Source organism: Ictidomys tridecemlineatus, chromosome 6, assembly GCF_052094955.1.
Source record: "Ictidomys tridecemlineatus isolate mIctTri1 chromosome 6, mIctTri1.hap1, whole genome shotgun sequence".
Taxonomy (NCBI): domain Eukaryota; kingdom Metazoa; phylum Chordata; class Mammalia; order Rodentia; family Sciuridae; genus Ictidomys; species Ictidomys tridecemlineatus.
Window position 1 is genome coordinate 64,514,614 of NC_135482.1, and position 20,035 is coordinate 64,534,648.

Consider the following 20,035-nt stretch of genomic DNA (forward strand, 5'->3'; position numbering starts at 1 on the left):
TGTTTTAACGTTAATATCTCAATAAATTATAGTTGCCTTCACATTCAGTAGATAAAAATAAAATATAATTTACATTCAAACACCATTTTTTATTCTTTGTATATTTATTTTGCCAAACTGGAAATTGAACCCAGGGCTTCATGCATGATAGGTAATCATTCTACCACTAAGTTACATCCTCAGCCCTTAATCAGTTTATTTATTTACTTACTTACTTATTTTGTGGTATTTGGAGATTGAACTCAGGGGTGCTCTACCACTGAGCTACATCTCTAGCTCTTTTTTTTGGAGGAGGGGTACAGGATCTTGCTAAATTGCCCAGGCTGGCCTCAAATTTGTAGTCCTTGCCAGGTACAGTGGTGCATACTGTAATCCCAGCAATTTGGGAGACTGAGACAGAAGAATCTCAAGTTCAAAGCAAGTCTTAGCAACTTAATGAGGCTCTAAGCAACTCAGTGAGACCCTGTCTCTAAATAAAATATAAAAAGGGCTGGGGATATAGGTCAGTGGTTAAGTACCCCAGGGTTTAATTCCCAGTATTTCCCAAATAAATAAATAAATAAATAACCAGAATTAAAATCTTTTTTTTTTTTTTTATCCTCTTACCTCACTCTTCAGAGATGAAGAGTGGATGGGATGACAGGCGTGCACCACTGCACTCAGCTCTTTAGCAGCATTTTAAATTCAGGGACAAACTGGATTAGAGGGGAAATAATGAAAATAACCTGATTACGTGTGTGTGTGTGTGTGTGTGTGTGTGTATGTATGTATGTATGGGGTGGTGAGATTGACCCATTTTTCTTGGAGTACATTATAGCTCTTAACCCTTAAATTCAGAGTTGTCAGCATTTAATGGGGGAAAACATTGTACACTAGAAGCACTTCAAAGTTCTTGTTAAAATGTGGTCTTCTGGGCTGAGGTTGTGGCTCAGTGGTGAAGTGCTCACCATGCATGTGTGAAGCCCTGGGTTTGATCCTTAGCACCGCATAAAAATAAATAAATAAAGGTATTGTATCCATCTACAATTTAAAAAATATTTTTTAAAAATTGTGGTCTTCTTGGACCCTATTCCAGACCTGGTGAATCAGAATCATGGGATGGGACCTGGAAATCAGTATTTTAAACAAGTTTCCTAGATGATTCCTATGTATAGTCAAGTTTGTAACCTACCAATTCAGTTTTTCCCCTCTTTTATGTCTCATCTTAACTTCCTTTGATTTCTAAATTACTGTTTGGCTTGTTACCTATGGAGCCAAATGGTTATTCATTAGCATTTGTAAGAAAACACCTGAATTATGTCAACAAAGGAAGTTGACTTAAACAGCCTATATTGATGAAGTTTAGGTTTGTTCTACCTGAGTTTAGTACTAAAGACATTTTTCTTTTTTTATGCTGAATTACATTGGTTTCCCATAATTTGAATGATTTATTTAGGAATAAAAACAACCTACCATCTTGTTTCATTTTCTTTTCCCTCAAAGCACTAGCACTAGAATCTAACCAACGATTTCAGCTATCTGAACATCTTTCCTTAAATATTTGAATGTTTACTGTGTGTCAGGCACTGTTACACAGTGTGACTGTTGGGTGTGGTGGTGCACATATGTAATCTTAGTGTTTTGGGAGGCTGAGGCAGGAGGATTATGAGTTCAAAGCCAGCCTCAGTAATTTAGCGAGGCCCTAAGCAACTTGGCAAGAACCTGTCTCTAAATAAAATACAAAAAGGGATGGAGAATGTGGCTCAGTGGTTAAGTGCCCCCTGGGTTCAATCTCCAGTAGAAAAAAAAATTACAAAATCATCAAGTTAGGGGTAGCTCTAGTACTTGGAGAAATTAAGAAGAACCTCTTTAGCTGGAAGTGTGATTCAGTGATAGAGCACTTGCCTACTGAATTGGGTCCCTGGCACCACAAATAACCTCCTAACCTAGGCTTGGAGGACCAAGGAAGCTAGGTCTTATAGCATAAGGCCAGGAAAGGATTGAAACATTTCTAGACAGTGTGTAGTAGTGTGTTGGTAGGGGCAGCATGCTCAGAGGAAAGCCCAGGATCAAGAGATAAGTGGGCCCACCTAAAGATTCAAGGGCAAACTGGGTGCAGTGATGCATGCCTATAATCCCAGCAACATGGGAGGCTGAGGCAGGAGGATCTCGAGTTCAAAGCCAGCCTCAGCAATTTAGCAACGCACTCTAGCAACTCAGTGAGACCCTGTCTCTAAATAAAATATAAAAAAGGGCTGGGGATGTGTCTCAATGGTTGAGCACACCTGAGTTCAATCCTCAGCACCAAAAAAGGATTCTAGGGCAAGTTTGTGCAAAGTCCTTATGTGAAATAATATAGCACGGGGGATGTAGAATAAAGTTTATTAATATTAATGATGATAAAGATGTACTGAGTACTTATTAGGTGTTAGGCAGTGTTATAATAAACAGTGTTATCATATATGATGCTTAAGAACTTAATTTGCACAACAATGAGGTGGATTCTTTTATCCCCAATTTATAGAGGAGGAAACCCAGCTGGAGTTTAGTAATTTGCCCAAGGTCACGCAGCTACTAAGAGGTGTAAGACTCAATTAGATTCAAATTCGTGTCCTACCTCTTAGCCCCTTACTATTCATTCTCCCCAGGTATCATTTTATATGGAATTTTTTACTTAACTAGCTAAGGTAGGTGATAGTGTGTGCTTCAGAAAGGTAAATAAATTGCACATGACAAACTTAGAAGAGGCAGAGTAAGTACCAGTAAATTCTCTTTTTTACTTCAAATCCTGTGTACATTGTTATATCCTACTGTCTTCCACTTTCTATTATTTTGTTCAATACAAATAAAAATTCATATGCCAGCACCTCTGGAGAAAAATAATTTCTGGTTAAATAAATTCAATTTTAAGGGTAGAAATTAAGATAGAATAATACATATGATTTGGACTGTATGTTGTGTATTCATGGGACATATGAAGCTATCCAGCATGTAGTGGAGATTTTAAGACTAAAGTCAAGAAGGTTAGAGCTTCTTAACCTCAAGAAGGTTATGGCGATGCATGCCTGTAATCCCAGCACTTCAGGAGGCTGAGGCAGGAGGATCACAAGTTCAAAGTCATCCTTCACAATTTAGCTAGGCCCTCAGCAACTTAGCAAGAACCTGTCTCAAAAAAAAAAAAAAAAAAAAAACCAAAAACCAAAAACCAAAAAAAACCCACAAAGGCTGGGATGTGACTTAGTAGTTAGCCCTTGAGTTCAAGCCCCAGTACCAAAAAATTTTAAAAAGGTTAGGTAGGGATTACAACTTGGCTTTGGGAATTGTCTGATATAAGTGACCTTTGATTACTTGAGATAGGTAAGCTCACTCAGAGAGAGGGTTACTTTAATTCTTGACTAATGCCTGGGAACAGGGGTGAGTGGTGAGAAGAAAGGATTCTGTGAGATAATTGAGAATGATTTGAAAGATAGGAAAGGAATCAGAAGGAGTTTCATTTTATTAAAAAAAAAAAGAAAGAAAAGAAAATATAGCTTTCCTGTAGGATCGGTCAACAATTCAGATGGCTGAGGACGATAACAACTGAGACATGGTCCTTGGATATGACAATAAGAGTTCTTTAGTGATCTTCAGGAGAACAATTACAATAGAGTAGCAGGAGTAGAAGCCACACCAAAGGCTTAGAGGAATGGATGGAAGATGAAGAAGCAGAAATAATGAATATGTGGAGATTATGGTTTGGCTATGACATAGGAGCAAAATGAGATAATAGGTTGAGAGGAAAAAAACTTAAGAGAAAAAAGAATTTTTAAAAATTAAGGAGACTAGGGATGTGGCTTAAGTGGTAGTGCACTCGCCTGGCATGCATAAGGCACTGGGTTCGATTCTCAGCACCACTAAAAAAATAAATAAGTGAAATAAAGGTATTGTGTACAACTACAACTAAAAATAAATATTTTTTTAAAAAATATGTATACAAACCTTAGCTGTGTGTATATATATATGAGTATATACATACTTGTCCAAAATGTCAGCCTATTTTAGGTAGAGGCAAAGTCAGAGGTGGGAATATAGTGAGGTCCTAGGGAAAATTAGTAGTCCAGCTGGGAGCTGGAGGTATAACTCAGGTACAAGGCAGCGGTAAAGTGTTTGCTCTGAGTGATAAGTCCCTGGGTTCTATCCCCAGCATTGCCCGAAACAAAAGAGTCCAGATGAAATATTGTGGCACTTATTTTCTGCCTGCCTCATAGGCATGAAGGGGGAAAGATTATATCTGAGGGGGCTGGCATTGTGGCTCAGTGGTAGAGCGCTCGCCTAGCACGAGCGGAACCCGGGTTTGATCCTCAGCACCACATAAAAATAAAGGCATTGTGTTGTGTCCATCTACACTTAAAAATATTAAAAAACAAAGATTATATCTGAGGATGCTTGCTTTTTTCCATCTTTTTCCCTGGAGTGATGAAGTATGAATCAACAAGGGTGAATGTTTATAAACACTTAGTGAACATCTCTCAGAAAGCTTAATCTTATTCCATGATTCTTTGGTGAGCACTTTCCACAAATTGCTTGTCAATTTCAAGTGAAATTGCTTGTCAATTTCACAGTCTCTTTTTCATTGCTCTTGCTGTGAATCTTAGTGGGTTTTTTTTTAGGCACAAAATATCCTTAAAAGGAGAGTTAGAAAAAAAAAAAAGGAGCCAAGCACAGTGGTGCACACCTGTAATGGAGGCTAAAGCAGGAGGATTGTAAGTTCAGAGTTGGCCTAAGCAACTTAGTGAGACCCTGTCTCAAAATAAAAAATAAAAAGGGCAAGGGGTGGCTCAGTGGTTCAGTGTATCTGGTACCCCTGCCCCCCACAAAGAGTTTGAAGTGTAAGGGGTGTCCGGCGGATCATCGGAGGGAGAGACCACACAAGAGACTTACTCCATGCAATTGGCAAAAGGGGATTTATTGGGGATCCATTCCAGCGCGCTGGGACTCTGTGCCCACTCAAGAAGGGAGAGCAGCCCAGAGCCCAGAGCCAAGGTCAAGCAGAGCTTAAGTACACTTTCTGGAGAGGGTGGTGGGCTTTGCATACATCAGAACAAATCATCATGAGGCACGGGGAAATTGAACAACAACTCTGAGATGTGATTGGCAAATTCATTGGCGGGAACAGCTCGGGCAGGGGTGATTGGTCATTCCTAAGCGGGGTACACATTCAAACTGATTGGTTCGGGCCCTGTGACAAACTGCACAGGGCCCTAGGTTAAATGGCCAGTAGGGCGTTGTCTTAACTATCTCAGGAATCTGGGTGTAACAGTGGAACTCAATAATACCTAATCTTTTACATTTTAATTCAAGCCTTCCAGCTTAGAAACTTTACCCTTTCAGAAGAAGCAACTGAAATTACTGAATCATTCACAGTTCTGAAATACAGTATATGCTTTCTCAACACCTAGTTTTGGAACTGCAATGAGGAGCATTTATCTTTCCTTACTAATTGTGTTTCAGATAAAATTCAAAGCTTCATGCAGTTTCATTTAAGACATATCAATAAAGTTCCTTTTATTTAAGAAAGCAATACCAGAAGGGCAAGAGGCAAAGTAGGTATGTACTCTGACCTCAAGAATCTTTCTGTTGAGTAGAATTCATAAAATTTTGATAAAGTGGTGGGAGTGACCTCTGCTGATGGGAGATAGGGCTGGGGCCCTTGAGGAAAAGGTTCTGTGGGGAGGTAGTCTCTCAGTTGAATTTTTAAAGGTGGGTAGATTGAGTAGGAGATAACATTCCAAATGCAATGAAAAAGTATATGGTGTATCAAGGGAGGAGAATAATTTTAAAAATTCTAGATCTCTTTTCAGAAGTCGAAGTTCTATGGAGCTTAACTTTTTACTATCAGAGAAAGAAGTTACAAATAAGCAAAGGGAATATTAGAATTAATCTTATGATGCTAGATTAGAGTCAGAATTTTAGTTTATAAATAGATAGATTTGGAGGTGAATATAGAAATGTGTATATACATGTGTTAGTATACGTGCATATATTTCCTGGTTCTGGCCACTGAGCAAACCTAGAAGCAGTGACTTATCTGTAGTAATGAAAGTTCCTAGTGCCCAGATCTTGATTTTTCCCTGAAGGGAAACAAACAGGCTGGGTGCCCTGGCTCATGCCTGTTATCCCAGGGGTTGGAGGATTACAAGTTAAAAGCCAGCCTCAGCTATTTAGGGAGCCCTCTCTCTATTTAAAATATGAAAAAGGGCTGGGAGATGTGAGCATGTGGCTCAGTGTGAGAGTGCCCCTGAGTTCAATCCCTTGTACCAAAACCATAAAACAAACACGGCTCCTTAGATAAATAGTTGAATGACTCCAGGGGAGGGTATGGCAAACACAAGATGAACCTGGAACATCTTATAATGCTAGAAAGAAAGGAAGTGCTTTGCGTGTGTGTGTGTGTGTGTGTGTGTGTGTGTGTGTGTGTGTGTGTGTGTGTGTGTGTGAGAGAGAGAGAGAGAGAGAGAGAGAATGAATATTGAAGGAACATAGAAACAAAACTACCAAAGTTCCAAATGACCAAAGCTAGAAAAATTTAAGCAACAAAACAATGATAATAAGGGTTGAATATCCCTTGTCCAAAATGCTTGGAGCTGGAAATTTTCCAATATTTTAGAATACTTGCATATATGTAGTTAGATACCTTGGAGGTGGGACGCAAATCTAAACATGAAATTCATTTATATTTCATATACACCTTATATAGGTATAGCCTTAAAGATAAATTTACACAATATTTTTAGTTTTGTGTCTGTGTTTTTTAAAATTTTTTTTAGTTGTCAATGGACCTTTATTTTATTTATTTATATGCAGTGCTGAGAATCGAGCCCAGTGCCTCACCCATGCTAGGCAAGCACTCTACCACTGAGCCACAAATCCAGCCCTGTGCTTGTGTTTTGACTACATCTTGTCATGTGAGGTCAGGTATGGGATTTTCCATTTGTGGCATCATGTCAGTACCCAAAAAGTTTTGGACTTTGGAGCATTTCTGATTTCAGATTTTTGGATTAGGAATGCTCGGTTTATATTTGTATCCAGGGGATAAAATAAATATCAGTGAGTTCATACTAATATAAATAAATCGTTAAAAAGGAAAGGACAAATCTTCCTCAGAAGAATTACAGTTAATAATGCAGAAAGGATGAGGGCAATAGAAAATTACCATTAAAACATTAATAATTGCTGTAGACAACATCTCCCACCATAAATGCTAAAATTAGTGGGAAAAAGCTTAAGAAACAGTATCAAAGTGTCTCTCCCCAAATATGTATGAGTTACAAAGAGAAGAAAAAATAAACTTTATGTAAAGGACGATGGAAAAGCTCTGTAAACTCAACAAGCCAAAACAACCATTTACCATTAGCAAGAGGGCAGTTGCAGAAGAGAAGGGGGGGGGAGAGAGAGAGAAGAGAGAAGGGGAGAGGGAGGAGAGGGGGAGAAGGAGGAGAGGGGGAAGAGAGAAGAGGGGGGGAAGGGGAGGGGAGGGGGAAGAGAGAAGGGAGGGAGAGGGGAGGGGAGGGGGAGAGAGAGGGGAGAGTAAGAGAGAGAGCACCAACAGGGTGTTGATATTTATGGGCTTAACGCAGGATGAGGAGGAGCAAGGCGAGTGGGCTGTTACTTCTTCATTGGCTGAGAGTTCGTGCCACTTCAGGGATTGGAGGTGACAGTTCGTGTGCCATTCAGTGCGTCATGGACCTGAGCAGCTGGGCGCCATCTTTACCAACACTTTACAGTAGAAAAACCTACCTGATACCACCTCAACCTGGTGGTCAATGTTAACATCACCAGCAATACAACATCATCACCATGTACCCTCTGATATGGAGAAATGAAAAAGGCACATCAGTTTTATATTGTCTTCTAAACAATTCATAACTTCGCTGGTACAGTGGAGTGTGTCTATAATCCCAGCAACTGGGGAAGGTGAGGCAGGAGGATTGTCAAGTTTGAGGCCTTGGCAACTTAGTGAGACCATCTCTCAAAAATTTTTTAAAAAATGAAAAAAAGAAGAGAAAAAAAAAAGAAATATAACTTGCATTCTGAAAAGTCATTATGTGGAAATGTATTTCATATTGCTTTTTTTTTTAATTCCCTTTTGCACCTTGACATTTTTAGGTTGTTTTTGTTTTTCCTTTTAATTAGTTTCTTCTTTTTACGTTTTGACATTCAAACTGAGAAGAGTTGTAGAAAAAGTGTAAAACTCAACCTTCATTTCTAAAAAATGACATTTTCTCTCAATATGTGTTTTTAGAATTTTTTCTCTAGGTTTTTTTAATGTATATGTGGGAGGCTGGGAATGGAACCAGGGGTGTACTGCCAATGAACTATAAACTCTAATCCTTTTTATTTTTTATTTTGAGACAGGATCTTGTTAAATTTCCCAGGTTGGTTTGCTGTGCTGGGGACAGAACCTAAGACCTTGCATATGCTAAACAATTATTATACCACTGGGCTACATCCCAGCCCTGTTCTCTAGTTTTTTGAGGCTGCTTTCAATAACTTATACTGCTTGCTCATGCATTCTTTCAGGAGGCTAGAGAAAAAGAGAAGGGCAATTGAGATTGTATTTATAAGGCTAGGATTTTTTTAGAAGCTTTGGAAAGAGCTGATTGTGGTAGAAGTTCATCTGCTTTTATCCCAACCTGGTTTCTGATAGACAATTCCCTTGGTCAGATGAACCAATAAATGAGTTTATTAGAATGGGTTCCCTGGAGCAGCTGCAGCTCTCACCTTAAGCAGTAGCTTGAGGAAGCTGATACCTGGGGCCAAATTTCCCAGTGAGTCACTGTGTGCCCAACCCTTGCTTTTCAAGGACCTTTGCAAGAGATCTTGTCTCTAAGCCCCAGATCACCCTTAGGACAGATTAGCTGTCCCACCTCAAGCTATCTGGTCTGATTAAAGAACATTGAACTGGGAGTTAGAGCTAAAGAGTTCTAATACTAACTAGATGGTGATTTTGGGGAAATTTTTAGACTTTTATGTGGCTCAATTCCTTCATTGTATAAAAGGGAGTTATTGCTTTCTAAGCCTCTCTTCTGATGTCAAGATCTCCAGCGTATATCTAAATATGAAGGTATTTTCCTTGTTTAGCAATCAGTTGCTTTCTTATATCCAATTATTATTTGTTTTATTCTAGTTTCTGAGGCTAAAATCTTATTTTTGTTATTATCTATTTCCTTTAACTCTTGCATTCATCCATCTGCCAATCCAGCAGTTTTTTTAATTATTTTGTTTTCAGTTGTAGATTAACTCAGTGCCTTTATTTTATTTTTTATGTGGTGCTGAGGATCAAACCAAGTGCCTCACACATGCTAGGCAAGTGCTCTACCACTGAGCTACAACCCCAGCCCCTGATCCAGCAGTTTTGCCTTCACAGTTGAAGTGCTAGTAGAATGAATATGACCTATGAGGATGAGTTTTAAAGTTTGAAGTCTGAAAATGGGACTCTGATCTAAGAGAGACTGGGTGGGTGAGGAGCAATACCACACTTTTAACACGGCCCATAAAAACCAAGATATTTATTTACAGTGGAGAGTATTTCAAGTTGGCCTTGGACAACTTTAAGTTTCCTGGAAGTAGGAATGATTACCTCTGGTGCTCACCATTCTGGGAAAATATAGTTGTCCTTCCCTGGGTATCCATCGGGGTACTGGGGTTGGTTCCAGGACTGCTGCAGATGCCCAAATCTGTATTGGGCTGGGATGTGGCTCAGTGGTGGAGTGTCTGCCTGGCATGTGCAAGCCTCTGGGTTCAATCCCCAGCACCAAAAAAAAAAAAAAAAAAAAAAATCTGTATATGTTCAAGTCCCTTTTATAAAATGGTGCATGCAGTCTTAACCTATAACTTACATACATCCTCCCATATACTTTAAATTACCTCTAGATTACTTAAAATGACTAAAACAATGTAAATGCTATATAAATACTTGTTATACTATATTTTTAAGGAAATAATAACCAATAAAAAAGTCTGTGTGTGTTCAGGACAGTCTTCCAAAGTGCTGGGATTACAGGCAAGTGGCACCATATTCAGCACAATATTTTTTCAGATATTTTCAAGCCAGGCTTGGTGGTAGACATCTATAATCCCAGTAGCTCAGGAGGCTGAGGTGGAGACAGGAGGATTGCTAGTTCAAAGCCAGCCTCAGCAAAAGTGAGGCACTAAGCAACTCAGTGAGACCCTGTCTCTAAATAAAATACAAAATAGGGCTGGGGATGTGGCTCAGTGGTCGAGTGCCCCTGAGTTCAATCCCTGGTACCCCCTGAACAAATTTTTCTTTCAATCTATGGTTGGTTTATTCCATGGATGCGAAAAGGATATGGAGGTCCCAACTGTACTTGCTGCTACTGGAAGATAATTTATATGGTTTTGCAGCTAGATGGTTCCGAAATTTTTCTTCCCAGTTTTGGTTAAAATTTGATGTTTTTGATCATTGTTCACTACTTGTAGTAGAAAGAAAATGGACTTTGGAATTAAACAGAATATAAATTTGGCCAGGTGTGGTGGGTCACATTTAATCCCAGTGATTTAGGAGGCAGGAGGATTGCATTTTCAAAGTCAGCCCCAGCAATTTAGTGAGACTCTAAGCAGCTTAGCAAGACCCTGTCTCAAAATAAAAAAATAAAAAGGAATATGGATGTGGTTTGGTAGTAAAGTATCCCTGGGTTCAATCCCTGGTTAAAACACACACACAAAAAACAAACAAACAAACAAACAAACAAAAAAAAAACAATATAGGTAAGAATCTCAACTCTGCTACTTTATATTGAAGTAATTTTTGTAAAGTTATTTAACTTATCTTCATCATAAATATAAGATAATAGCATAATAGCTGGGGTTGTGGCTCAATGGTAGAACGCTTGCCTGGCACATGAGAAGCACTGGGTTCATTCCTCAGCACCACATAAAAAAATAAGTGAATATATAAAATAAAGGCATTGTGTCCATCTACAACTAAAAAAATAAAAATAAAAATAAAAATAAATTTAAGTTAATAAAACCAAACTTGTAGTAGGGTTGTGAGGAGATTTGTGCTTTGAATAAAGTAGGTGTTTCAAAACTTTTTTTCTTCTAAGAGTCTGGTTTCTAATGGTAGTTTTGAATTTGAAGTTTCTTGTGTATCACTTGGATTTTTCTTGATTATGTGTATATTTCAACATGAAATAATAAAACCCTCTCTTGTCATTCTATATTTACCCTTAAACTTTTAATCGTTTATGTTTGGTGATGCCAGCTTTGATTCCTTCTCTTACCTTAAGTCCCTTTTATTCTGAAAACTATCAGTTCTCTCTACATATCTTTCATTCCTACTTTAAACCTTGATGGTGCTGAGTGTGATCGTCCACACTTATAATCCCAGCCATTCTGGAGGCTGAGGCAAAAGGATGGCAAGTTGGAGGCCAGCCTCAGCAACTGTGTGAGACCCTGTCTCAAAAAATTTAATAGGAGTGGGATGTACCTAAGTAGTAAAGCCTAGGTTCAGTCCCCAGTACCAAACAAAATGAAAACCTTGATTATCTCTCATTTAGACAGTTTTAGGATCTTTTAGTAACTTTAGACTCCAGTTTCTTCTCTTAACAAGTTACACACTGTTGCAGAATAATCTTTTTTAAGACATGGCGTTCATTGTGGTTTTTCAGAAACTTTATTTGTTTCACTGTAGAGACTGTGGGTAATCCAATGTAGAGCTTTTATCTTACAGATGTGACTATTGAGGCTCAGGGAAATTTTTCTTTATATTTAGTTTTTAGTTATAGGTGGACACAATAGCTTTATTTTATTTTTATGTGGTGCTAAGGATCAAACCCAATGCCTCACACATGATAGGCAAGTGCTTTACCTCTGAGCCACAACCCCAGCCCTCAGGGGAAATTCTTAAAAAATTTGCCATAAATGTCATGCTTGTGCTGAGGAATAGCACATTAAGACTAGACTTTAAGCCTGGCCTGTTGGTGCACACCTGTAATCCCAGCAGCTCTGGAGGAGGAGGCAGGAAGATCATGAGTTCAAAGTCAGCCTCAGCAAATTAGTGAGGTCCTAAGCAATTTAGGGAGACATTGTCTCAAAATAAAAAAATAAATAAAATAAAAAGGGCCAGAGATGTGGCTCAGTGTCTAAGTATCCTGGGTTTAATTCCTGGTACCAAAAGAAAAAAGAAAAGAAAAAGAAAAAGGACTACATTTCTGCTAACTCACAGGCTAAATATTTGTACTTTTGGAATGTGTCCTAACTTCCTTAACAAGGTTTTCAAGGCTCTTCCTAGTCTGGCCTTATCCTGCCTTTTCCTACCTTATTTTCAACTTCTTTTGCAACCAAAATCTAACTCATCCCCTAAAGGTATTCTCCTGTACTTTATTCCTCCTACTCTCATTGTGAAATTCTGCCCATTCCAAGTTAATCCAGTATGTTTTTCTTTCTCTTCCCTCCAGCCAAAAATCCCACTCTCCTAGACCATGCATTGCCTCTAACCACATTCTGCCTTGTGCTGTAACAATTTGTTATATGCTAGTAAGTTCAATAGATTATGAACACCATTTAGATAGGGGTCTCTCCATATTTTGGGGTGAACAATTTATTCCTCGTATATATGGTGCACTTATACCAAAGTAGATGTTCTAACTTTCCATAGCATTCTAGCCGGGAGTACTCAAAACCAGATGTGGAATCAACTCCTTTTTCTTTATCATGCTCAGTCCCTCATATAACCAGTACTTTCCTCCCACTTTTTTTTTTGTTGTTGTTGTTAAGATAGTGTCTCCCTACATTGCCTAGGCTGATCTTGAACTCTCCTGCTTCATTATTCCAAGTAGCTGGGACTATAGGCACATGCCACACACCCAGGTCCACTGTTCCTTTTTTTATGAACAGATTTGAGAACAAACCTTATAACCTTGTGTTTGTGTGGGTATGTGTTTTCTCTTTCATCCAAAAATCATCACGGTAGAAGAACTGACAACATTTATACCCACACCTATGTTGGAAGCATAATTTTGCCAAATAATCTCTTAAAGTGTTGGTCAGTGTTTCCTAAATTTATTTTAAAGGATGAATATTGTGGTTTTACATAATTAAGTTTGGCCAAATTGTTTGTTACTTGTACACCTTGTTCTCGTTAGTAAAAAAGCTGACAGTGGTGAGTCTGTCAGTTACAAATTGGGAAGTAGATACACAAATAGGTGTCATGTTTTATTTGGTACATTCAGGTTTATTTAGAAAGCATGAGTAATATTGAGATTATTTTATTCAGAAAGAAGATATAACATTTAAAAAACTCTAACATTTATTGTTTACTGATTCTGGATTAGAGTGTTCTTTTTTATCTTATTTATTCCTCAAAATAATACTATTTGGGGGGCTAGGGTTGTGGTTCAGTGGTAGAGCACTTGTCTAGCACATGTGAGGCATTAGGTTCGATTCTCAACACCGCATATAAACGAATGAATAAAATAAAAGTCGATCAACATCAAAAAAATTTTTTAAGAAAAGGAATACTGTTATTGTGCCGAGTGTGTTAACACACTCCTGTAACTCCAGTGACTTGGGAGGCAGAAGAATTGCAAGTTTAAGGCTAGCCTGGGCAGCTTAGTGAGCCACTGTCTCAAAATAAAACTAAAATGTGCTAGGGGTATAGCTCAGTGGTAGAGCACCCCTGTGTTCAATTCCAGACCAAAACAAACATACCTGTTATTGCTGGTGAGAAATCTAAGTTTTAGGAACAGTACATAGCATTGAATGGTGAGGCCAACACTCATACTTGGGCCTATCTGACGCTAATGCCAGAGGTCTTACCATTGCTGTGAACTCCGCTACCTTCCAGTATAGGGATTAAGACAAATCAACAAAACTAGTATTATTTTCAGACAAGGCTTTAGTCATAAAAAACAAAGTGCTATGTATGGAGAAGTAGCATGGTTTGTTAGAGTTGCCCATCACCTACTTTTCATCTTGGTACTTTTAGTGTGAAAGGGCAGCCCAGTGCCCCATGTATTCCACTGTTGTCAGGGCTGTGCGTTGCAATATTCCAGGAACCATTTCTTTTATCAGATGACCTATGCTCTGCAGTTGTCAAGAGAGCTGCAAGCAGGACTTTAATTTTTACTTTCGCTCTTCAAATAAGGAAACTATTGACTAATCTAATCTTTTTTTAAAAAATATTTATTTTTTAGTTTTAGATGGACACAATATCTTTATTTTATTTTTATGTGGTGCTGAGGATTGAACCCAGTGCCTCATGCATGCCAGGCGAGCATGCTACTACTTGAGCCACATCCCGAGCCCCAACTAATCTAATCTTACTTCTTCTGGACAAAAGTTGGAACTCCTTTGATAATTACTGGTGAAAAAAAAATCCAGGTTAATGGGTAGAGATTAACTGATGTCAAGAGAATGGCTTTGGGTATTTTTTGGCTTGAAGGGACAATAGAAAATAATTTTTGATTGAACCCAGGGGGCCCTGAACCACATCCCTATCCCTATTTATTTTGAGACAGGGCCATACTAAATTGCTGAGGCTGGTCTTTTTTTTTTTTTTAGTTGTAGATGGGCACAATATCTTTATTTATTTATTTATATGTGGTGCTGAGGATCGAATCCAGTGCCTCACACCTGCGAGGCAGGCACTCTACCACTGAGCTACAGCCCCAGCAGGTCTTGAACTTGCAGTCCTCCTGCCTCAGCCTGCCAAGTCACTGGAGTTACAGGTGTGCACCAGTGTACCATCAGAAAAGAATTTAAGTATGGAGGCTGTGGCCTCTGAATTTAAGTATATTTTACTAAAAAAAAAAAAAAAAAAAAAAAAAAAAGTATATTTTACTGATTGCTAATCATAGTAAGAATATAACAAGTGCCAAAGCTAACATGTCATGCTTAAAATGCTCTTTATACTACTCTAACGTGCCTAGTATTTTAAATGTATTGTTGCCATAAATCTACATTAAAACCGTAGTTTAAGTATAATCCTCGTTTTCCTCATTTTTTTTTAGCTGAAGAAACTAAAACTGGGGCTGGGGTTGTGGCTCAGAGGTAGAGTGCTTACCTAGCATGCATGAAGCACTGGATTCAATCCTCAGCATCACATAAAATAAAATAAGGATATTGTGCTCACCTACAACTGAAAAATAAATTAAAAAGAAAAGAAAAAAACTAAAACTGGAAAGATTATTCCTCCCAGGCTGGGATTGTGGCTCAGTGGCAGAACACTTGCCTCGCATGTGTGAGGCACTGGGTTCGATCCTCAGCACCACATAAAAATAAATAAATGGAATAAAGGTATTGTGTCCATCTACAACTAAAAACATTTTTTTTAAATGTTACTCCACCCTCTCACCCAGAGCCTCGCCCATGTTAGGCAAATCTCTATTGCTGAGCTTCACCCCCCCAGCCCCAAAGTTATGTAATTTTTTCAAGATAACAAAGTTATGGTTTTACTGAAGACTGCCTAGCCTGAAAGCCCTTGCTCTTTCAAGTGGACCATGCAGAGTCCCTAGCTGTCCTTCCAAGGCTGAATGGCTAATGCTGCAGAGTGTGGGGAGCGAGGCCAGCCAAAAGAAGCTTGGATGTAGGTAGAATCTAACTTGAATCTGACTCTGCTGAGATGCTGATTGTACCTCCCCTGGGATGTAATTCAGAAGAGGGGAACATTTCACTCTAAATGTGACTTTGGAACAGGCTTAAATTCAGGGAAAGGCCAGTTGACTTTTGCCCCATAGATCAGTCATAAAATGTTGGACCTGGAAGAGACCTTATAAATGATCTGATCTAACCCCCTTCTATAGGAGGCTGCAACCCAAAGATATTGACTCATTTGACTAAGGTTACACAGTTTTTGGGAGAAGTGGTAGAAGAGTAGAGTGTGTTGGTTCAGGCTCTCTGCTCTCTTACTTTTCATACCCCACTGTCAATCCTTGGATGCTGGCTATCCCTCTCCTACATCTAATATTCTGACTCTCTTTATTGTGTAGGTGTTTCAGTATCTGTAGACAAGATGGAATCAACTGCATTTAACAGACGGCAATGGACTTCACTATCTTTGAGGGTAACAGCTAAAGAACTTTCTCTTGTCAACAAGAACAAGTCATCAACTATCGTGGAAATATTCTCCAAGTAAGTGCTGATCTTGGTTCCAAAAACACCATTTGTCTTAAGCACATAATACCACCTGTCAGGGAGATTATGAAATGACTTACTGAGTACCATACACAGTACCATGGAGAAGAAGGATGATAATAATCAGGAGACATGTATGTATGTATGTATGTATGTATGTATTCAGCAGTACAGAGGAATTAAACCAGGAGCTTTTTTTGGGCGGGGGGCAGGTACTGGGGATTTAACCCAGGGTGATTTACCATTGAAATATATCCCCAGTTCTTCTTATTTTTTATTTTTTTAAAATATATTTTTTAATTGTAGATGGACACAATACCTTTATTTGTTTTTATTTTTATGTGGTGCTGGGGATTGAACCCAGTGCCTCAAGCATGCTAGGTAAGTGCTCTACCACTGAGCCACAACCCTGACCCTATTTTTTTTTATATTTTTTAAATTGTAGATGGACACAATACCTTTATTTTGTTTGTTTGTTTGTTTATTTATTTATTATGTGGTGCTGAGGATTGAATGCAGTGCCTCACACATGCTAGGCAAGTGCTCTACCACTGTAGCTACAATTCCAGCCCTGCATTTTTTATTTTTTGAGACAGGGTCTCACTAAGTTGCTGAGGGCCTTGCTAAGTTGCTCAGGCTGGCCTTGAACTTGTGATGTTCCTGTCTCAGACTCCCAAGTCACTGGGATTAAAGGCATGCACCACAGTGCCCAGCCCAACCTTTGTGATCTTAAGATTTATCTGGAGTACTTATTAGTATTACTAATAATATGGTGTTCCAGTTATCTATTGTTGTGTTTTATTTATTTTTTTCAGGGCTGAGGACCAAACTCAGGGCCTTACACATACAAGACAAGTGCTCTGTCACTGAGCTAAATCCCCAACCTCTATTTCTGTTTTAGAAGATCCTAAGCACTGGGGATTTAGCTTAGTGGTAGAGCCTTTGCCCAGAATATACAAGGTCCTTGGTTCAATCTATAGTACCCTAAAGAAAATCTTAGACTGGCATTGAAAGATGAATAAAGAAATTATGGTATATATACATGATGGAGTATTATTCAGCTTAAAAAAAAAGAATTAAATCACATCATTTGCAGGAAAATAGATGGAACTGAGGATCATGATAGTACATGAACTAAACCAGATACAGAAAGACAAGTATCATGTGTTTCTCTATATGTGGTAATTAAAGAAAAAATGATGACCTGAAACTAAACACATTGAGAAGAGAGATAAGAGTGAGGGCAAAAGAAGGGAGAGTAATAGAGGGCATTAGGGAGGGTGGATTCAAGCAAAGCATGATATATGCATATAAGTAAATGTCACATTAATCTGTACAATTAGCCAGGCACTATGGCACACCTTTTATTATCCTAGAAATTTGGGAGGCTGAGGCAGGAGGAGGGATTAGAAGTTGAGGCAAGCCTCAGCAATTTAGTAAGACCCGCAGCAAATTAGTGAGACCTTGTCCCAAAATTAAAAGAACGCTGGGGATGTAGCTCAGTATAAAAGCACTTCTGAGTTCAACCCCCAAGACAAAACAATAATCTATATAATTAGTATGAATTAATAATTTTGATTAAAATAATCTTAGGAGCTTGACATGGTGGCACATGTCTTTATTCCCAGTGTTTTGAGAGGCTGAGGCAGAAGGATTGCAAGTTCAAAGTCAATCTCAGCAACTTAGGGAGTCCCTAAGTAATTTAGCGAGAACGTATCTCAAAAAATAAAAAGGAATGGGAATATGGCTCAGTGGTTAAGAGCCCCTGGGTTCAGTCCCTGATACAAAAACAAAAAATTTTTAATTAAGAAAATAAAAAAATCTTGGGCGGGCTGGGGATGTGGCTCATGCGGTAGCGCGCTCGCCTGATATGCGTGCGGCCCGGGTTCGATCCTCAGCACCACATACCAACAAAGATGTTGTGTCCGCTGAGAACTAAAAAAATAAATATTAAGAAAATTCTCTCTCTCCTCTCTCACTCCTCTCTTTTATAATAAATTAAAAAAAAAAAAATCTTGGGCTAGGGGATGTACCTCAGTGGCAGAGTGCCTGCTTACATGCATAAAGCCTTGTGTTAGATGCTCAGCATCACAAAGACAGAGACCTCTAAAATTTAGAGGCATAAAATAATTACAATGTTTATTTTGCTTATGAATCTCCAATTTGGACAGGGTTGTCTCTGCTCTACTTAGCATCAGCCAGGGTGGCTCAAAAACTGGGAGCCTTAGTTGTCTAAAGGCTCACTCACTCCCAAGTCAGGCAGTTGATGCTGGCTGTCATCTGGGAACTCAGCTGGGGTCATGATTGGAACACTTACACATGGCCAGTCCATGTGACTCTTTGGCTTCGTGGCTGGGTTCTAAGGCAAGCAGCCAGAAACAGAGGGAGGGAGGGAACAAAAGAAGAAAGAAGCTAGAAGTTGGTTCCCTTTCATGACCTTAGCCTTGGAAGTCATATGCTATCACTTTTACCACATTCTCTTCATAGAAGTGAGTCACTAAGCCTGAAGATATAACTCAAGGGTAGAGTGCTTGCCTAATATGTGCAAGGCTGTGAATTCAATCTCCAGTACCTTAAAAAAAAAAAAAGAAAAGGAAGTAAATAACCAAGGCTGACTTATATTTAGGGAGAGGGGAACTTGACTCTACCTCCTGATGGGTGGAATATCAAAGTTTTTTTGAACATGTTTTAAAACCTTCCTACATGGATGGCTTCCCAGGTCCTCCAAAGATTCTGATTCTGTATCTGCATTGGGGCTCAGGAATTTGTGCTCTTAACAAGTATCCTGGGTGATTTTTGCCTTTAGGGAAATTTAGGAATTATTGGTAATTGGAAGAGATAGTCTGGTGATTTTCAAGAAGTGAACCTGAACATAAAGCAAAGTGAATAAGGAAAGGATTGTGGGAGCCTAACACAAGCAAAGGGAATAGAAAGCGAGCAGTCAAGCAGGGCAAAAACAAAAGTGAGAAGGGACTAGTACGGTTCAATTAGGGCTAGAAGATGAGAGGCCTCCAATGCTATGCTAAGTTTCAGATTTAGTTAGTTCAGCGGTGAATGCAACTGAGAGAGTGACATGATCAGACTTGTTTTGGAAAGATGCTTCTGGCAATATTGTAAAAGTCATATTGGAAAAGGTGAGAGATTGATAGCATGGAGACAATTTATGAGGCTCTCTCAGGAAACCAAGTGAAAGCTGCTGTGAGGGTGGGGAGCAACAGGAATGGAAAGAAAGTGAAGGGATCTGAGACCGTGTTGAGATGTGATTAATGAGAGTTGGAAACCCCCTGTTCTGCAGAGAAACTTCTGTACATTCTTAGCCTTTTCACCCTCCTTAGCCCCACCTGCCTTAACTAAACTTGGCTTTCCCTTGCCATGCATTCCCATGTCTGAGTAGTACTCTTTCTGCACATGGGATCCTGAAATATTCTAGGGTCAGGAGTCAGTCTTGCTGCTTTCCTGCAACTGCAATACCGTTCCCATTCATTGTTTTAAGTGCCTGGTTCTAATGTCCTAAACCTGAGTTCTGAGGCTCACATCTGACTACACCTCACACTTCTCTCCTGTGTCACAGTGGTGTGCCAGCTTCTGGCCAAGCTCCTTACTTTCACTGGAAACACCAGCTTCCTGTATCATTTGCTTCTCTGTTTCTCATTGGGGTGTTATTGGCATTCTGGGTGTACCTCTTCCTTGTGTAGGATAGCTCCTCCAAATGCTGGTAGTAACCTATGACACTGTGACAACTACAAAAGGAATAAAGGGATGGGAGAGAGAACCCAACAAGATCTTCATATGTTTGCAATTGCCCGATGGGGCCAATGAAGCCCCCAGTGAAGAGTCACTGGTCCATATCAATGACCTGTCTAATACTTTGAAATTTCTTCATATTTTCTTAATCTTTCCAGGTATGGTGGTGCATGCCTAT

At 39.1% G+C, this 20,035-nt stretch overlaps 1 protein-coding gene across 2 annotated transcripts in view; it reads left to right on the forward strand.

The window, feature by feature from the left end:
• Positions 1–20,035, forward strand: part of Lima1 (LIM domain and actin binding 1) — a 93,845-nt gene that overhangs the window by 19,557 nt on the left and 54,253 nt on the right. For both annotated transcript variants that reach the window (XM_078014705.1, XM_078014704.1), the window contains one exon: positions 15,969–16,110. In XM_078014705.1, the coding sequence (XP_077870831.1) occupies positions 15,992–16,110 (119 nt within the window). In that variant the 5' untranslated portion in view covers positions 15,969–15,991. Of the gene's footprint in view, positions 1–15,968; positions 16,111–20,035 lie in introns of those variants that run through there.